At 37.2% G+C, this 17,109-nt stretch overlaps 1 protein-coding gene across 10 annotated transcripts in view; it reads right to left on the bottom strand.

Annotated features, from left to right (window-relative positions):
* ATF2 (activating transcription factor 2) overlaps positions 1-17,109 on the bottom strand; it is a 51,545-nt gene extending 34,436 nt beyond the window's left edge. For 3 of the 10 annotated variants that reach the window (XM_087731378.1, XM_087731388.1, XM_087731385.1), the window contains exons 1-7: positions 16,991-17,109; positions 13,287-13,319; positions 7,437-7,511; positions 6,723-6,792; positions 4,193-4,289; positions 2,312-2,430; positions 102-230 (exon numbers count right to left, since the gene is read on the bottom strand). In XM_087731378.1, coding sequence (XP_087587504.1) covers positions 102-230; positions 2,312-2,430; positions 4,193-4,289; positions 6,723-6,770 — 393 coding nt within the window. In that variant the 5' untranslated portion in view covers positions 6,771-6,792; positions 7,437-7,511; positions 13,287-13,319; positions 16,991-17,109. Of the gene's footprint in view, positions 1-101; positions 231-2,311; positions 2,431-4,192; positions 4,290-6,722; positions 6,793-7,436; positions 7,512-13,286; positions 13,320-13,990; positions 14,010-16,703; positions 16,889-16,990 lie in introns of those variants that run through there. The other 7 variants (XM_087731379.1, XM_087731380.1, XM_087731386.1 and 4 more) reach the window with 7 other exon arrangements.

Here is a 17,109-nt window from a genome sequence, read left to right as displayed (position 1 = left end):
CTAAGTAGTGTAGCTATCATCACGTACAAACTTACAGATCATTAGAAGATTCAAAAAATTAATTCCAAAAAGAAAAAGAAAAAAAAAAAAGGGGTTCTGACCTTTTCATCATTGGTAGTAGACTCTGGATGAGGTAAAGGACTATCTTGATGAGTTGTCTCTACAACAGAAGGTTCTTCAATTTTATTTCTTATAATCGGCGTTGCAAGAGGAGACAGATCTAGAGGCATCTAAGAGCAACAGTGTAAAACAAAATTACTCAATCTCTGAAAAATTAAAATTCACAACAAAATGTAAACAACTAATGAGAAATATCAGCCTTATAACAGCAAGGAGGTGCTGATGTTTGGAAGACCTTTATGCAGATACATTATCAGTCAAGGCTATTTTTCCAGCATCTGCATGAATACCAATCTTCAGTAACACTTTGTCTTTCAACACCAATGTCATACTAAGTATTTTCTTCTTAAGAATTAAAAACACTCTTAAAGTTTTCCTTTCCCAAGAGTCACAGGAAAATTATAGCTGAGGAAAGACCGTGCTACACTTAAAAATTACAGTTAAAGGAAGGTGGTATCCTTCTGTAAATTGTTATATCACATGCCACAAAGCACAAAATCCTAACTACATTTCCAAATTAATAAAAGACTGTGGACAATTAATTTCAAACTTATTGCAGCAAATAATTACTGGAAAAGCAAGTTTTATATTACTACACAGATATAACCACCAGGATATCTGAAATGCCACAAAGAATTACATTACAAAAATACTTAAAGCGATACTATAGATTTGAAAGCCTATACTCCTGTCTAGTCTGCTATCTAAATACTTTTGGAAGAAACTTCCTCCATAGGTCATCATCCATTTATGTTCTTCCAGGTGCTTTTTTTCATTTCAATTCCTAGTTTTCCTATGGAATATATTACTAATGGGCAGGGAAAACTGTTAAAAGTGGAATCTCTTGTCATACTACAACTGAACATGAAATACCACAGAAAAAAACCTAAACTACCAACCTCCTGGAAAGTGTGCTATTATGGTAAATTTTTCTACCCCTTGCCATGATTGTTTATGTATATTAATCAACCAGATATAGGGTAGGACCGCGTTTCTTCTCATTACAGAGGGGGCAGCTTGGAAAATCAGTATCAATTAAAGAAATTGTTTAAAATATTTTGCAATACCTATAACCTCCTTCAAGGTAGTAGTGAATTACACAGAAAATATAGTATTAGTAAATCCAGAATTGGTATTACCATATGTAGTGTTTTAAGAACAGTTAGCATACACCAATAAAAAAAATTAAGAAATCATGAGCTGGTATAATTGCGGTAACAAAGCAAGGGTGAGGCTTTGTCAGGAATGCATAATAATCCATCCTATTCACAACTACCTGTTAAAATCTTTACTGAAACCAAGACAACACAGACACCGATGCTGCAAAACCTGTATATATGAGTATAGAGAGACATTTTTTATCACTGCCTATGGAAGTCAACCAGGTAATCAACCAAAGGCAAAATTATTCAAAGGGGACACTCAACAAAATTTTTCATTTGCAGAAGTATTTAAATGTTTCGGCCCATAACCAGTTATGACTGGGAAGTACTAAAATAAATAGAAGAAACCACATTTAAATGTATGGGAAGTTCCTCATAAAAACATGAAGTTGCTAAACACATACAGTCCAAAATTCTCTTATGCTTCAACCTATACCTTGAAAAAAGTAGATGTTTAGGTTGTGATGAATAATTTCTACGCGAAAGTGATTTCAACACATTGTGAATATGTTTATAACCAAATTACCAACACTTCTTTAAATTTGGTCAGTATTTTACTCTCATTACCATTATTATTGATTCTTAGAATAACATCAGTATTTTAAAACTAATCAAAATAATCAGTGTTTACATATTATTCTTTTCACATGCGTTTCTTGCAAATGTTTTTTATTTCTGCAAAAACTCTTTACTTTTCAGACTTATTTTTTGCTTATTCAGGGCCTAATGAAATTTCAATCAAACCTAGTGATTAACTTCAACATACACGGACCAGACACTTAAAGAATTAAGACAAAGTCAGTGTGTCCCACTGTCCTTGGTAACTACATGAAATTAATCAGGTAAACTAATCTTCAGAATAGCAATCTTAGATTTGTATTCTCTCCATACAACATACCTAAGCAACTGGCAAATGATTATTGGTACAGTTTAGAAGGCAATATATAAATACAAAGTTTGCTTTTTTTAATGGAATTTCTGATATGAAAAAAGTAGAAGCCCTGAGAAGAAAAAGTTTTTGAACATACTTTCTTAATATCATCTTCAGAAGCCTTTTTAAATTCATTTTCAAAAGGACTTGCTAATTCATTGAATAAGCCCACTTCTTCACAGTTCTTCAAGAATCGAGTTGGTGTCGGTGTCTGATCTGAAATGAACAATTTTATTTTAAATTTTATTTTAAAATACCATTTATGAACCTACTTATCGTAAATATTTTTCAGAATAAAAGCAAACAGAAAGAGACAACATGGTTAAGAACTCTTATGCCTTGCAAGCAGGCTCCTTTCTGCCTTGCAGGGAGGCCAACCAGAAGGCATACTCCACCTGCTGGAGACAAGCAACTGAAGTTTGCAGATCAGTAAGCCCCTTACAGTTTTGGGAGGGTATCAAAGCATTTCTTCTGTCTGTGTCCAGAAACCAGAAGGAGCTATTCTCAAGTGCCTAGTCTAGCACAGCAGATCAGTGAGTAAGCAGGCTCTATTTTCAAATAAAGATAAGGCCTACATGAAGGCTTTAATTTAAAAAAGAAAAAAAAAAGTGCACAGCTCGCGACAGTTTGTTTCTTTCTTCTCCTCTTCTTCACTACTGAAAACAGCAGTGATTACTTTCAAGTGCGTGGAACTTCTAAAAGGAAGTAAAGGGTGATATTGTACACAAGACCGTATGATGCCTGTATAGCCAAGCCGGAACCATAAGACTTCTGGTATCTGGCTGACTACTGCATGAAGCAGTTTCAAAAAAGTCTTTCTACGAAGTTTTTGTTACTATGTAAATTCCCCTTATTTTACTATTATTATCAGGTCAAAATTAATCACATTTGCCACAAAGTTACCTGCATTTAAAATACTGTATAGTGGTATTACGTGCACCTTACTAACGTAAGCTGGTGTTTATGACTAACAGTCCATACGCTGAAACGTGGCCGCAAAGAGACAGACACTGCCATAGTTTCATTCTCAAACACCTCATTATTTGACAGGTCCCTTTTCTTACAGTATAATTGCTGAGGAGCACGTTTAGAATTTTAAAATGTACAACCTCTGGTTTAAAAGTAACATTTTTTTTTTGTCTGCTCACCCTAACAAATTAGCCACTTACAAGGGAAAAAAAAAAACAACAAAATCTGAAAACAGCTGAAAGCCTTTGTGAAGTTCATTTAGGCTGTTCCACCACCAAAAAAAAAACCAACAAACAGTCTGACTATAACTTTAGAATAATTAGCATGTGCTGTCTTCATTCAAGAACTTAAAGAAACCCTTAAAATTTATAATGCAATCAATCATCCACTGATGATTAGTTCTGATCCTGGACAAACAAAAAAGTTAGTTACAACTGACCAAGGGTATACCATGAATTCAGAGGTGGAAATATAGTAAAAGTATTTTGAATTTAAGTTAAAATTAAAACAAAAAAATTTTATCTTTCTTCTACTATCCCATTTAAAGAATAATAATTACCGATTCATTCTTCTAATGTCACCATAGTACGTAAAAAACACTGCATATTTTTAAATTTAAGAGACAAGTATTATCAATGAATAATTAAAACTTAAATACAGTAGTCTAGTTACAGATCCTGTTAGCATAGCCTTTATTAGTGTGTGTTCTTACTGAATGCTTATTACATAATTTAATCAATTATTAAAGCATTGATAATTGAAAAATATTTAGATTACATATCAGATCCAAATAAAAGTTACTTATGGAGAATAATATTGGCTTCAAATTCTGACAAAAGCTAATTATATGTGAAAATATTGCCTAAGCACATGTTGTAGGCAACTGTAGTGAAGAAAATGTTTCATAACCCCTTAACATAAGTCTATGCATTATGTACAGAAAATACATAAAATGTACGCCCATTCCAGCAGAAAAGTGAATAAACTAGTTAGAAAAGTATATACTAACCAGCCACAATGACACTATCATTACGAGCCGGACCAAATTTCAGTGTCATCTCATGTTTATGTTTATGGACAGCCAAATGATCCTCATTGGTAAAACGCTGCAGCAGAAAGTTTTAAGAAATAGTTGTCATTTTGAGTGTGAACAAAGTAAATGCAATTCTACAGAAAGTCATTTTTACAACATGTAAAACTATCATTATTATGTTAAGAGACAACCGTCCTAGACAAATATATCTTGCTCCTTGGTCAACAGTACTAAGCAGAAATATTATAAAACTCAAATTATGTTCATAGTAACTAAATAGCAATGATATCAGGGAAATGGTAGTATAAACACCTGCATTTATCAAAAGTCCAAGATAAAATTTCAGAGTGCTGCAGACTTCATCAACTGTTAGCAAACATCCATTTGCTATTGTTGTGGTTTATACACTATATACAGCTATACTAATGGATCTTGACAACATTTAATAATTGATCACCACTATTTGATTTCTGTATTGTGTGTATTATCACAATAATGTTAATTGATCTGTAATCAAATAAGACTTCACTGTATTTAATAGCATAAAAATAAAATAAAGTATAGCTCCTGCCTCAACCATTTACTATATAAAATAAAAGTCAGATAGAATGGGAAACTCTGGAACAATGTCAGACAACTGAAAAGCTGTGAATGAACTAAAAACTTATCAGCATTTTAAAAATCTCTCAAGTTTTCAGAAGTACGCCAGTTTTGTGCATACTTTGCCCCACATTTGGGGTACATTCTGTAAAAAAGCAGTGAGCAGACAAAGTAGGTGCTTGTAAAACACATATTCTCACTTTTACTAACATGAAATTTGCTAGGCATCTGTAATTGTGGGTAAAGGTAGTGTTTCAATTGAGATAATCTAAGAAAATGTTTCCCAAGATGCAGGTTTCTAAAAAACCCACATTTTACAAAATATTCAAATTCTTACTTTTATTTGTGAACATTTGAGTCCCAAATTATGTTTCTGATTATTCCTCGATAATTTAAGTCACTCCACGTATATCTTGTAACAGCTACACACCAAGTGTCATCTCTCAGAAAACAATATAGAGAGTTTAGTTGACCTCAGAGTACAGTCATCCAGAATATTTCTGTGAGAAAGGACATGTATGTGTGGAGCCGAGAGGGAAATTAAAAATGCAGGATCACTGAAAGACAAGGTGATACAGGCCAGGCACTTTTTTTGTTAGAACTCTGTTGCCAAGGGTTCCAAATGCCCAGCTCTCCATAGTTCCTGTGCCTTATCTCTAGATACAGCATAAGCCAGAAACCTTGGTGTTCTATCACACTAGAAGACTTAAGTACATCTTTGTGTCCCCACTATGTGATGGACAGGCTCCTTCAGTGGGAATGGGATCTCCAGATCCTGACTTCCTCTCTCTATTCTATAGTATGACCTGGCATCTGGAGAAGCCTTGCCCATTTTCAGGGACATGAACTTCTCTCTTCTCCTTCACTGAGATCAAGGATTGCTGTAGCCCCATGATGCGTCTTCTATAAGATTTAGTTGCCAAAACACTTCTGACAGAGCTTACATCAAAATGAGACTCAAACAGGATGGGGACAAACATATTGCTTAGGAGAAGGCAGTCGTCTTCTGTTACTGTTCATGTCTCTGAACATATTAGACATAATAAGAAATCTCAGTCCTTTCCTGCTTTAAATACAGAAGGCTCAATTAATATAATATTAATGCTGTCATTCATCATAAAAACTAAGTTTTCAGAATAAAAATTAAAATATTTTGAACTAAAAATCCAAATAAATCCAAGTGCATTAATATAATGAAAAAATTCAGCTTGTTTAAGAAATCAATTCTACATAAAGGATGCAGGGATGTCCATCTCACGCAGCAGATAATGCAAATTCATTTATTTTCAGGTTACTAAATTGAAGTGTTAAGACAGCTTCCTTTTAAGCAACCATCTGCTAAAAACACTCAATAATACTTTTACTTTTCTGCTCACATTCAGCTCTATATCCACTAGTGCTATTTAATAGAATACATTAAAACTACAATAGGAATTGAAATATATTTTGTGGCATGCATACTATCAGCATCTTCCTACATACAAAAATATACATACATAAAAATTATGTCATTAAATATTTGCAGTCACCATAGTTGTAAAGATTAGTGACAAGCAAGCTTCACAAAGAACTCCCCACTAACATTGGAACATTCTGAAAAGTACAGGTTACGTGATACAAATTACGATGTTTCTTGTGGTTTTTTTTTTTTTTAATGAAAGCAAATAAAGCAGGGCTAGCAAATGAAATTGTTTTCAGCTCAGGAAGGGTCATTTAATTAGTTTTTTTCTTCTATGGATAGCATTATCTGAAAAAACGCACAAAATGCTAGAAATTCTTGCTGTCATCTGCTTTTCAGCAAAACCTAGCAATTATCATAAATTCCCTTTTCTTCGATCCCTAGAAATACATTTCACTGTTTTACTTTTATTTGATCCATGTCAATAACTTCAAGTCAGATCGCTACCTGGCCACATCCAGGGGCAGTGCATAAAAAGGGTTTGTCATCACTCATATTCCACAGGTCGTTGTGCTACCTGGATTAAAATGAGAATGGAACAAATTTTACAAATATTGCAACAAATTATCAATACATCAACATTCACAGGATATTTTAATATTCCATGGGCAAGAATTCCTGCCTTCTGGCTACACTGTGAATCTAAATACCCAGGATTCAAGTAGAGTCTGGATTCCAAGCTCTGTCAGGAAGGTACACAAAACCCAATAGAGACATAGTACATTTTCAACATCCATCTCAATTGGAAAGGCAAGTATTCGTACATAACATGACTAACTGCAAAAAGTATCTGAAAATATAGTAAGACAACTTGTTTCCGAAATAAAAATACATTGTAATAACGATCCAATTCCCACAACTAAAAAAAGAGCAAAGCAGCAGACAATACTGATTAGTCAAGGATACAGTGCCAACAGATGAGAAAAGTGGCCGATTCCTTAGTCTCTTCATAATCTTTAAAGCTCCTTAAAGATAAGTTAGCAAATAGCTCTTTATGTAAACTGTTACCAATTTAACTACAAAATCATGTACTTTAGTAATGTTTCAGCTATATAACTAAATTACCAACAGGCTAAAAAACTATTTAAGAAAGAAGTAATAGATATTCGTTGTATTTTGTGCTGTTTTGCATAACCACACCTACCATACTAATACACATACCTGCCAGATTTCACATATAAACCTGTTTCATAGGGCAAACTATCATATCCTCCTTTTCATGGCAATGAACTGCAACTGAAAGAAGATATTAATTACTATGCATGTTACACATGTAATAATACATGATTTTGTAAAGATAAATGATACAATGCCCACCATTCACCCAGGAAACACGACAGTTTTTCAAAGAAATGGTTTACTTCAATATATCCTCTAATTAGTTATGCCTTCTCTCAGACAGAAAGAGATGCTTCTGCTCTTTCGTCCTGCAAGCACAGAACAAACATCGCAAGGTAGCATCACCCCGCTTCAGGAAGAGAAAGAGGGACACAGATGGGATTGAGCCAACCTGTGCCGGACTAGTATAAAACTAGTACGTGGATGCTGTGACATCGATGACAAAAAATAATAAAGTTCTGATACGATGAACATAGAAAATAAAAATATTGTTGTCACATCACTAAACCCAATAGCGATGAGTAACTAATCTCAACACTAAAGTCACCTCATTTTAAGGCCAAGTAACAGGGCGGGCAGGGGTGGGTGGGAATGAATGTACCAAATTAGCTAATTAGCCAGGACATGACAAGCACTCTTAACCCATCTTTGGCTTTACCCTGGAGGAAATACATTCATCTTTAAATATGAGTATTTGTATGGAAATCTAACAATGTTAGGTCTGAACACTGCTTAGCTTGATGAAGCAAATAAAGATGAATAAAGATGTCTTTATGATTAAAGATCATAAGCAGAATAAATCCATCTCTCCCCCAACAGGCTGGTCATGAAAAGTTGCAAGGCTTCTGAAACTGTCTAACCATCCTAAGAACATACTTCTGGTACACCATTTAGCACTAGACACAAGACACATCAAGTAGACGTAAGCAAATCATTTAAGACTTAATACATCAGAGATCTGTAGGGAACACACAACCTGATCCTTTTGCCTGCACCTGTACAGTACAAAACTACTGTACAGACTTTTTGGATATTACTTCAAGAAGAAGCAGATCCCAGTGTCCTTGGTCATGGGCACCGAACAGCAAAGAAGCAAAACATGGAGTGCAGGAGATTCCAAAGTGTCACTTCTAAATATGTAGGTTCAACAGAATGGGGATACTGAGCTGAGATCACAAGCCAAGAAGAGATGAATGGCTGCCAGAAACTTTAGAGTTTTTGGCACTGACAACTCAGGGAAACATTCGTGTTCCAAAGAAAGGATGCCAAAGCAAATCAGGGATGTGATTGTGTTCTGCTGTTCTTTGCAAAGAGTTCATAACCTGTCTCAAGTTTCTAAAGGGATGAAATATTTCTTAAACTGTTCAAACTACAAACTTGGTACTGTCACCAATAAAGAGTATTAACAAGATTATGGGCAAGTTTGAATACTCATGACTAAGGCTTCAGGGTAAAAAATAAGGCCCTTATCAATGAAGCTTTAGGATTACATCCTTATATTATCGGGAACTTCAACAGACACTTAAAAGCTATCCCATGAGCTTATTATCCTTGTTCAGCTATGCAACAGTCAGATTTTTTAAAATACAAGTTCAAAACTGGGAGAGAGAGTCTCCTTTAGATCTCAAAAGGAATTTGCTTTGTTAAATCTTGATCATGGGGCACCATATAGTTATATATGGCTGCAATATGCACATATGGATATATATTATGAAGAAAATTTTTATCTGTACCAGAAATGTCTGATGGTGTAAGAAACAATTCTGGGTTGTTTTTTTTTTTTTTTTATCCAAAGGAAAGGATGACGATTTTGATTAACAAAAATACATGTAGGGCATTTTTTTCCCACTCTGTTACTATAGCGTGCTGTCAGTCTTTGACAAGTGCATAGTATCAGCCATAAAATCTACTCCATCCACATTATTAGTGTTTTTCTTAGGTCATAAGCTGTAAAGATCAATTTTTCAAGTCTGCTCATTTTCTCTTTTAAAGGAATATTACCAAAACACATATTGGCATATGAAGTCATTATCTGGTTCCATGTTTTAGTTTGTGAAGCCTGTGAATTTTGAATGCCTGATTTATAAACTAAAAATCAGTCCCTGTGAAAAAGAAAAGAAGTTGTCCTCCTGGCAAACTTACTGGAAAAAAGTTGGAGATAAATTCATTTCCTGATCTTTGTATTATTATTTGACTGCAGGCCACAAGGAATTTTGTGAGGTAATGCCTTGTAAAGGGATTCCTGATAACATCTGAGGAAAAAAGAAGTATCTTGAAGCACTTCCATTAGCATAGCCAAATCGGTAAGGATTGTATTTACCTGTTACAAAGACAAATGCAAAGCTTGCACCTAGAACAAAGTGACTCCAACAGTGCAGACTGAGGGCCAAGTGGCTGTCAAGCACCTTTGGGGCAGAACCTGTAACTCCTGGTGCACAACAAACTGAACACGATTCAGCATCATGTCACTTGCAGCACTGAAAGCTAACAGCCTACTGGGATGAATTAGCAAAAGCATAGCAACCAGATGAAGGGAAGTGACTATTCGCCTTTATCTGGCACTCACAAGGCTACAGCTGGAGTGCTGTGTCCAGTTTTGAGCCCCTCAAGACAGATGACAAACTGGAAAGAAACCAGCAGGGGCCCCACCAAAATAGTTAGGAGGCCGGACTATTACATACAAGAGGAATATCAGGAAGCAAAGTTTGTTCAGCATGGAGGAGGAAGGCTAAGGAAGGATCTACTTGCTGCCTTACACTACCTAATGTATTATTATAGAGAAGACAGATCCAGACTCTGGGTAGTGTACAACAAAAGGATGAGATGCAACATTCACAAGCCACACTAAGACAGTTAAGAGCAAGTATAAGGGGATGGGAAAAAAAGATTTAAAAAAAAAAAAAAAATCACACAGTGAGGGCAGCTGAACACTGGAACAGGTTGACCAGTGGGACTGTGGAATCTCCATCCTTGGAGAGATTAAAAATTTGTGTGGATGAAATTCTGAGCAAGCCAAGATAATTCTGAAATTTGAAGTATACCATAAAGACGTCATAGCTAGAAACAGAGATGAACAACAGCAAAAGACAATCCAAACTTCAGTAATGTTCTGACAGCTTTAGAAGACTTAGCGTGGTTAACTTTACAGCCCAACAACTAAAACTGTTGCTGCTAGGAAAAACAAACAAACAAACCAACGCCATACTTCGCCTCCTCTTTTCCTTCTAGATTGTTTGTTGCCTGACAGGAATAACAAGACTAACACAGAAGGCAAATTTTCAGAAAAGAAGTTTGTGAGTGCCACTGATTTCAAAAGGCTATTGGAGACCAGCTGCTCTGAGAGAGAACATCACAGTAAGAAAGAAGAATTTAGAAAATATTCTCCCCCTGAAAACCAAAATAGCAAATTAAATGCCATCTTGACAAAAATGTTACTTACCCAACCAAATGAGAAATAAAAGCACGTAAACTACTAACCCAATTGCTAGAGATGAATTATAGCCACAGGCAACAGCAAACACCTTGTCCCACAGAAAAAAGATGGTTCCTGAAGCAATCCAATCTGAACGTGAAACTCCAGCCTTAACTTATCTCTTCAGATAAACCAAACGGTTCACTGAAATGATTCTTACTACAGCCCGCTGAACTGCAACTTTCTTCTGTAAGCCTTCTAACCCTAAATTCCTTTCAGTAGCATAAAGAAACCCATACATAGAAATCTTTTGAGTTACACTGAGAAATCAGAGCTGAAAATGGGAAAACCTTGAAATAATCTCCACAGTGTAATCAACTTTGGTACTTAAATCAGAAAGTAATCTCTTTTTTTTGTGCTTGCTCTATACTTTCAACGCAAAGGTAAAATACTTTCACATCACGCCGATTTAAAATGCCATAAGCCTCTTTTATCACTTTTGGAAAGCAAACATTACAGTAAAATATATAAATAAGTATATATATTTATGTTTAAAATATATACAATACAGAGAAATAAAAACAGGTTTGCAAGCAATTTACAAATATTTAGGAGAGTGTGCTTATTTAAAAAATAAAGATGTTTCTATGAAACGTCACATCAATATTTATCTAAATGTGCTACAAAAATAGCTTCAACAATTATTTGTATATTTTTATAAGATTTTAATTCAACATCTTAGGTACGCTTTCTGGAAACTATTACTACATACTCTGAGGCTTGCTTCTAAAATACTTTCCTGTAGACAATTTGTAAAAGAATAGAATCATACACCGACTTAAGCAGTATCTTGTTGGCTTATTTTACTGGTAAAGGTTCTTCTTTTTTCTCTTAATTCCCTACATACAGGAGCGTGGAAAACACAACCGACACCTCGTTTCAAAATTTTTTTCTATCAAACATTTAAATAGCTGTTTAAAAATGTGTACCTAATGATAACCCTTGCAAAAACCTCTCCAAATTTGCTGAGAAAAATCATTCTGCACACATACCTAGTAAAGATTCAGACTTGTAGCTACAGCCTCTGCACACTTCACCTGTATAAAGCATGATGTATGTCAAAAGACCTCTATGCACTAACCTGCTCATGGGCTGTGCAGTCTTACTTATTCTAAGCACTGAATCAATACAGAGCCCGCCCTTCTGTAATGTCAGGGCTGACACAAACAGCATGGAAGAAAACAGCCTGAACTGAACACAGAAGACAGAAAACTATAAACATATTGGGAGCTGGGAGGGGGAAGACGACCTTAAAACTTTTTAATGCCAGCATTCTTCTACTGGCCAGCAAACAAGAAGCGATGCACATTCTCACAAGTGTGTCACCCCCCTAATCCAGGCAGTCCAGAGAGGACAATCTGACAGTCTGCCAGCTACAGTAGCAGCTGATTTATCTACTACTGCTTACATGTGATGCAAACCCAAGTTTTGCAGCTAGACCGACCACTTGCATGTGGCTTCAACTCAAGAAACATCTGTACATTCTGGTTTGAAAAAAAACGAAAGTTGGACAAAAATTGTATTGGGCCACTGAAAAAAAATCCGAATTACAGTAGTCCATCAGCATCAAGTCTCCCCTGGGTCTATACATTACAAAGCACTGAAGTTACAGTGTCAGTGATGTATTTTCCTACGGATGCTTGCATTTCCTCAAGACCAATCATGTCTATTCAACATTTCCTTTTATTCTTTACATTTGATCTGGGGTTGTGTCCCTTTTTACTGCAAGATACAAACCCTTACTGTAGACAGAATTATTAACTCTTAGTAAGCTTTTCTGTAGATCTCATCATAGTGTGTAATTGCTTTAGGTAGTATAAGAATTTTAAGATTTTACTTTAAAGCTTCATTTTATAATAGGAAACTGAAGCATAAAAGGGCAAGGTCAAAATTTTTCAAAGTCTTTATCAACTTTAAGAGGTCTACTTGAGATGCCTGCTTTTTCAAAGTAAAGTGGACTGAATATATTTGCCACAGTAAAGAATAACATTCTCTTAATGGTTACCTGAAGAGCTGAATTTAGTGTTTTGCTTGGCTCCACACAAGAATTTTAACAGACATGCTTCTTTAGATGAGGAAAAAAAAAAAGTAGCTATTTTTGTTTTCCAAATTGAAACACTGCAAAATTAAGAGAGATGGATTTCTCATGCAACCAAACAAATCAACGCAAATCAAAATGAACAGGGCACCTTTTATACTTTCAATACTTCCATATAGCATTGCACAGCATAAATTTTAATCACCTCCCACATTTGAGCCTATCTTTATTTCCACAATTTTCTATAGAGGCAAACTTGCAAGTTTAGCTTTCAGTAAAAATCAGAAGTCAGTATGTAGAATACACCACTTAATAAGAAGTAACATAAAAAAATAAAGTGAAAATTTGTATTTTAAAGGAAAAAAATCATTGCTCCACTTACCTGGAGGGACCAGAACAGCTATTTTTCAGTTTCCTATAAAGCAAAAGAAGAAAGGTAAAGCAAAAATGGTGTAATTAATACCTGATCATTACGGTACGCTTTCAAAAGTGTTCTGACTGACTGTATTTGTATGACGCCATAGAATTTAGCATTCCTAAAAAATAAAACTGAATGATGCAGAGAATGGAGGAAAAAAACTTGAAAAATAAAAACATTCTTCCTCATAAAGAAAGCGGGATCACCAGAAAGTAGCTCAGTAGATTCTGCAAGAAAACAATAAGCCATAGTTTAGAATATTTAAAGGTTGTAAACCTCAAAACCAGGAAAACGGGAGCTCCTTCTTCACACTTCACTGCTGAATAGAATGGTTGTGCTATTTCCTAGAAGACACATGATCTGTTTCAGAGAGTTCTGGGGAAGAATAAGGAAGAATGTAATGCCTGTCGCATAATGCTCAGATTTTTTTCTTTAAGGAAGTAAAATGTTGGGCACTTTTTGCTGATGTGATTAGTTAACTGCTTGTAACTGATGTCTAAAGTTAATTCCACACCTTCCATGGTTTGTCTAAGATTCTATACAGGGGAGAGGATCTGGACAAGAAGAAAAGATGCAAGAAGTGAGGACAACTGACTTGAGTTCAAATAAGAACAAGAAAGCCAGGTGGACAGATCATCACATGTACAGAAACAAAGCAATTGAGTTACCTCAGTTTTGCTGAAGGAGCAGGCTTTTGGCATATGAAGGTACATTTCTGGTAAACAGAGAGCACAAATGGAATAAAGAAAGGTCCTTAGGCCTAACACTTCCTGTTGGCTGAATATGGCAGCTCCTAAGTCAACCCCCTGGCTTAAGTATTTTTCAGAGACGCCTTGATCTTTCTTTGACTTACTGAAAATTCATGCTGTGTTAATACAGCTCCTGTAGGTAAGTGAAAGGCCAATGAACGTCAGAGAAGAAATATACAGGGGTTAATATTCCACTGATCTTTTCACAACTTGCTTAGAGGGATATTAGGACTTACCTTCCCCAGCTCATTCATCTAGGTTTGAACGTATTAATATTGCCCATCAACCTAATAAACATTAGAAACCCAGTCTCCTTTTGCTACATTACTTTTGACAAATTAAAAAAAAAAAAAAGCTTAACAAAAAGTTACTTCACTTTTACATTTTTTTCAGATTGCATCCCTGAAGTATAAAATTGAATACAATAATTAAGACTTTAATTTCAAAAAAAATCTTTAAATATATAATAAATATACCACTACAGGACTCCCATTGCTCATTAAAACCGAATGAGCTTTTCCTTTCCTGTAAGCAATAATATAAATGACCGTTGGCATTTACCTAGAAAGGGAAACCTACTATATTGCTTGGAATAACTTACTGAAGAGAAGCTCCTATCTGAACTGAAGCTAATGGAAAAGTTCTCAGGCTGAACTGAAACTGACACAGTACAAAGTTGGAAACAGTATAGCATAAACTTGAAAAAAATATTTATTGCATAATTATTAAATATTGACTCATATTTCTATCACTAACTATATCCAATGCCTCCTCAGAGTGTACATTATTGATTTGAAACAAATGTAGTTACGTTATGCGGGAGGACAATGATAACTTGAAATCTAGTCATTATTTTAAAAATAAGTTAATAGCATTGAATCATGTCTGCTCCATTGAAAACAGTTAATGCATTATTTTTACATAGAAATTCAAGATTATTTTAAGAAACCATAAAAAATGTTGAGATTAGAAATAACATATAAACTTTTAAAGTTAGTAAAGCTTCTCAGAGCTAAAAATGCATATTTGTAAGTTTAAATTAACAGTGGAAGGAAAAAAAAGAATAGCTGACAATAGAAAAGGAATTTTAGGCACTAGATACACTCAAAATTTAATTAAACAAGATTCAAAAGAATACTTCAGGCTGATCCACACTTTGTCACAAAACAGAAGTAGCATGAAAACCAAAATTATTTATAAAATTATGTATCATCAAATTTAAGACCTGAAAGCACCTTATGTATGACGCCGCTTCACTCCATGTACACATTAAGGTTTTCTTATTATTTCACATTTCTTTTGATGCATTATATAACAAGCTGTCCCTGACAAAGTTATTGTTTTGTTTTTTAATAAGACAACTTTCCGATTTTGATTCTGAAATGCATAATTATAAACTCTAAGACAATTCAAGTGAACACCTAACTTGACTATAGTTTGTCCCTCTGAAATTATGTCTGCAACTGGATGTCCATTAATAGACAGTAACTTACAGATGAGCGGAAGGCTGAAGAAATCACATCTAGAACACTTGTGGAAGACTAGGACCACACGGAAGGGTCCTCCTCATTCTATCTGCTAGTGCTGAATTTAGCACCTAACATAGTCCTAGCAGTATTATGACCTTAGCTTCAGGAACATTTGTTTTTATTAACTCCATCTAGCTCTACACTCGGCAAGAGCTTGGGACATGACATTTGCTGCCATGGGTAGAATATGACAAGAAGAAAAGAAAAATATTATTTTACAAGGTGAAAAAGCAAATACACTTTGGCCATACTCAGGGTCACTACTTGGAAAGCAGCAGATGATTCAGAATTTCCAGCTTTATTAGAATTTCTCATTCTGGTGCAAGGAAACAGGTGACAGTATCACTATTTGAAGATAAACACCTCTGGGAGAAAGCAACGTCATGAAAAGCAAATAAGCGACACAGAGCGCATGGATGGGACATGGAAACATACTCATGGATCTCACTCCAAGAAAAGGGATGCAAAGAGATCGTAGAACGAATAAGACTGCAGAAGCAACATGGCAGCACACATATCCCCTAACTCCAAACATCAAGTTGCATCGTGGCATAAAACATTTGTGCCCAAAACATCGTGCAGCCACCACTGCTTGAGGGTCTGCGAGGTGTGTTCTCACCGGAAAGCTTCAGAGACCTTTTATTAAGACAACTCGAGAGGCATAATGCACGATACCAGGCAAAGTCAAGGGGGCGACGGGTCCAGAAGGGCCACGGCCAGGGCCAGATCCCGGGCAGGCCAACACCTCCCTCCGGTGCAGAAAAGCTGTTCTCACCCCGCCGACACCCCACCCACCCTGCCCCTCTCGGCGCCCCCCGCACCAGCGCCGGCTACGGACCCACACCTCCCTTCAGAGCAGAAGATGGATGCAGGGAGAGGCCTCCCTGGAGCGGAGCTGAGGCGGAAGGGCCGGGCCCGACGGCCCCCCTCCTCCCGCCCTTCCCGCTGCCTCTCACCCCCGCCCCGCCGCGGGCCGGGCCCGGGGCCGCTGCCGGCGATGCCCCCGCGGGGCAGCCCGCTTCCGCATGCGGGGCGCGGGGAGCTGCGCCCCCTCCGCTCGCCTCCCCGCCCCGCTCCCTCGGGGCGCCCGCCAGGACCCCTACCTCCGGGCGGGTAACGGTCTCCGCCGCGCCGGCCGGGCCGCCCCGCCCCGGCTCTAGGGGCGGCGGGAGCCGCAGGCCGCGGTGGGGGAGGGGGCTGCCGTGGAGAGGAGCGGCGGCGCCATGTTACTGCCTCCCGGCTATCCCCCGCCTACTGCCGAGCGGGGCCGCTCCCTCCCCTCCGCCCCCGGTGCGCGCGCTCGCTCGCCCGCCCGCCCGCCCGGGCGCCGCCGCAGCGCGGAGGGAGGAGCCGCCGCCGGGCCGGGCCGCGCCGCTGTTTACAAACTCACCCCGGGAACGCGGGCCGAACCGCACATTAAAGGCCGGGTCCCCTACAGGCTTCCGTCGCCTCTCGCGATAGCTCAGCTGACATCTCCGCGGGCCGCGGGGAGGCGCGGGTCACGTGGCG

Source organism: Nipponia nippon, unplaced genomic scaffold (genome assembly GCF_047370975.1).
Source record: "Nipponia nippon isolate SJK-2023a ecotype South Korea unplaced genomic scaffold, ASM4737097v1 scaffold_5, whole genome shotgun sequence".
Classification (NCBI taxonomy): domain Eukaryota; kingdom Metazoa; phylum Chordata; class Aves; order Pelecaniformes; family Threskiornithidae; genus Nipponia; species Nipponia nippon.
Note: the sequence above shows the minus strand (reverse complement) of the source record. Positions and strands in the feature narration are given on the sequence as shown.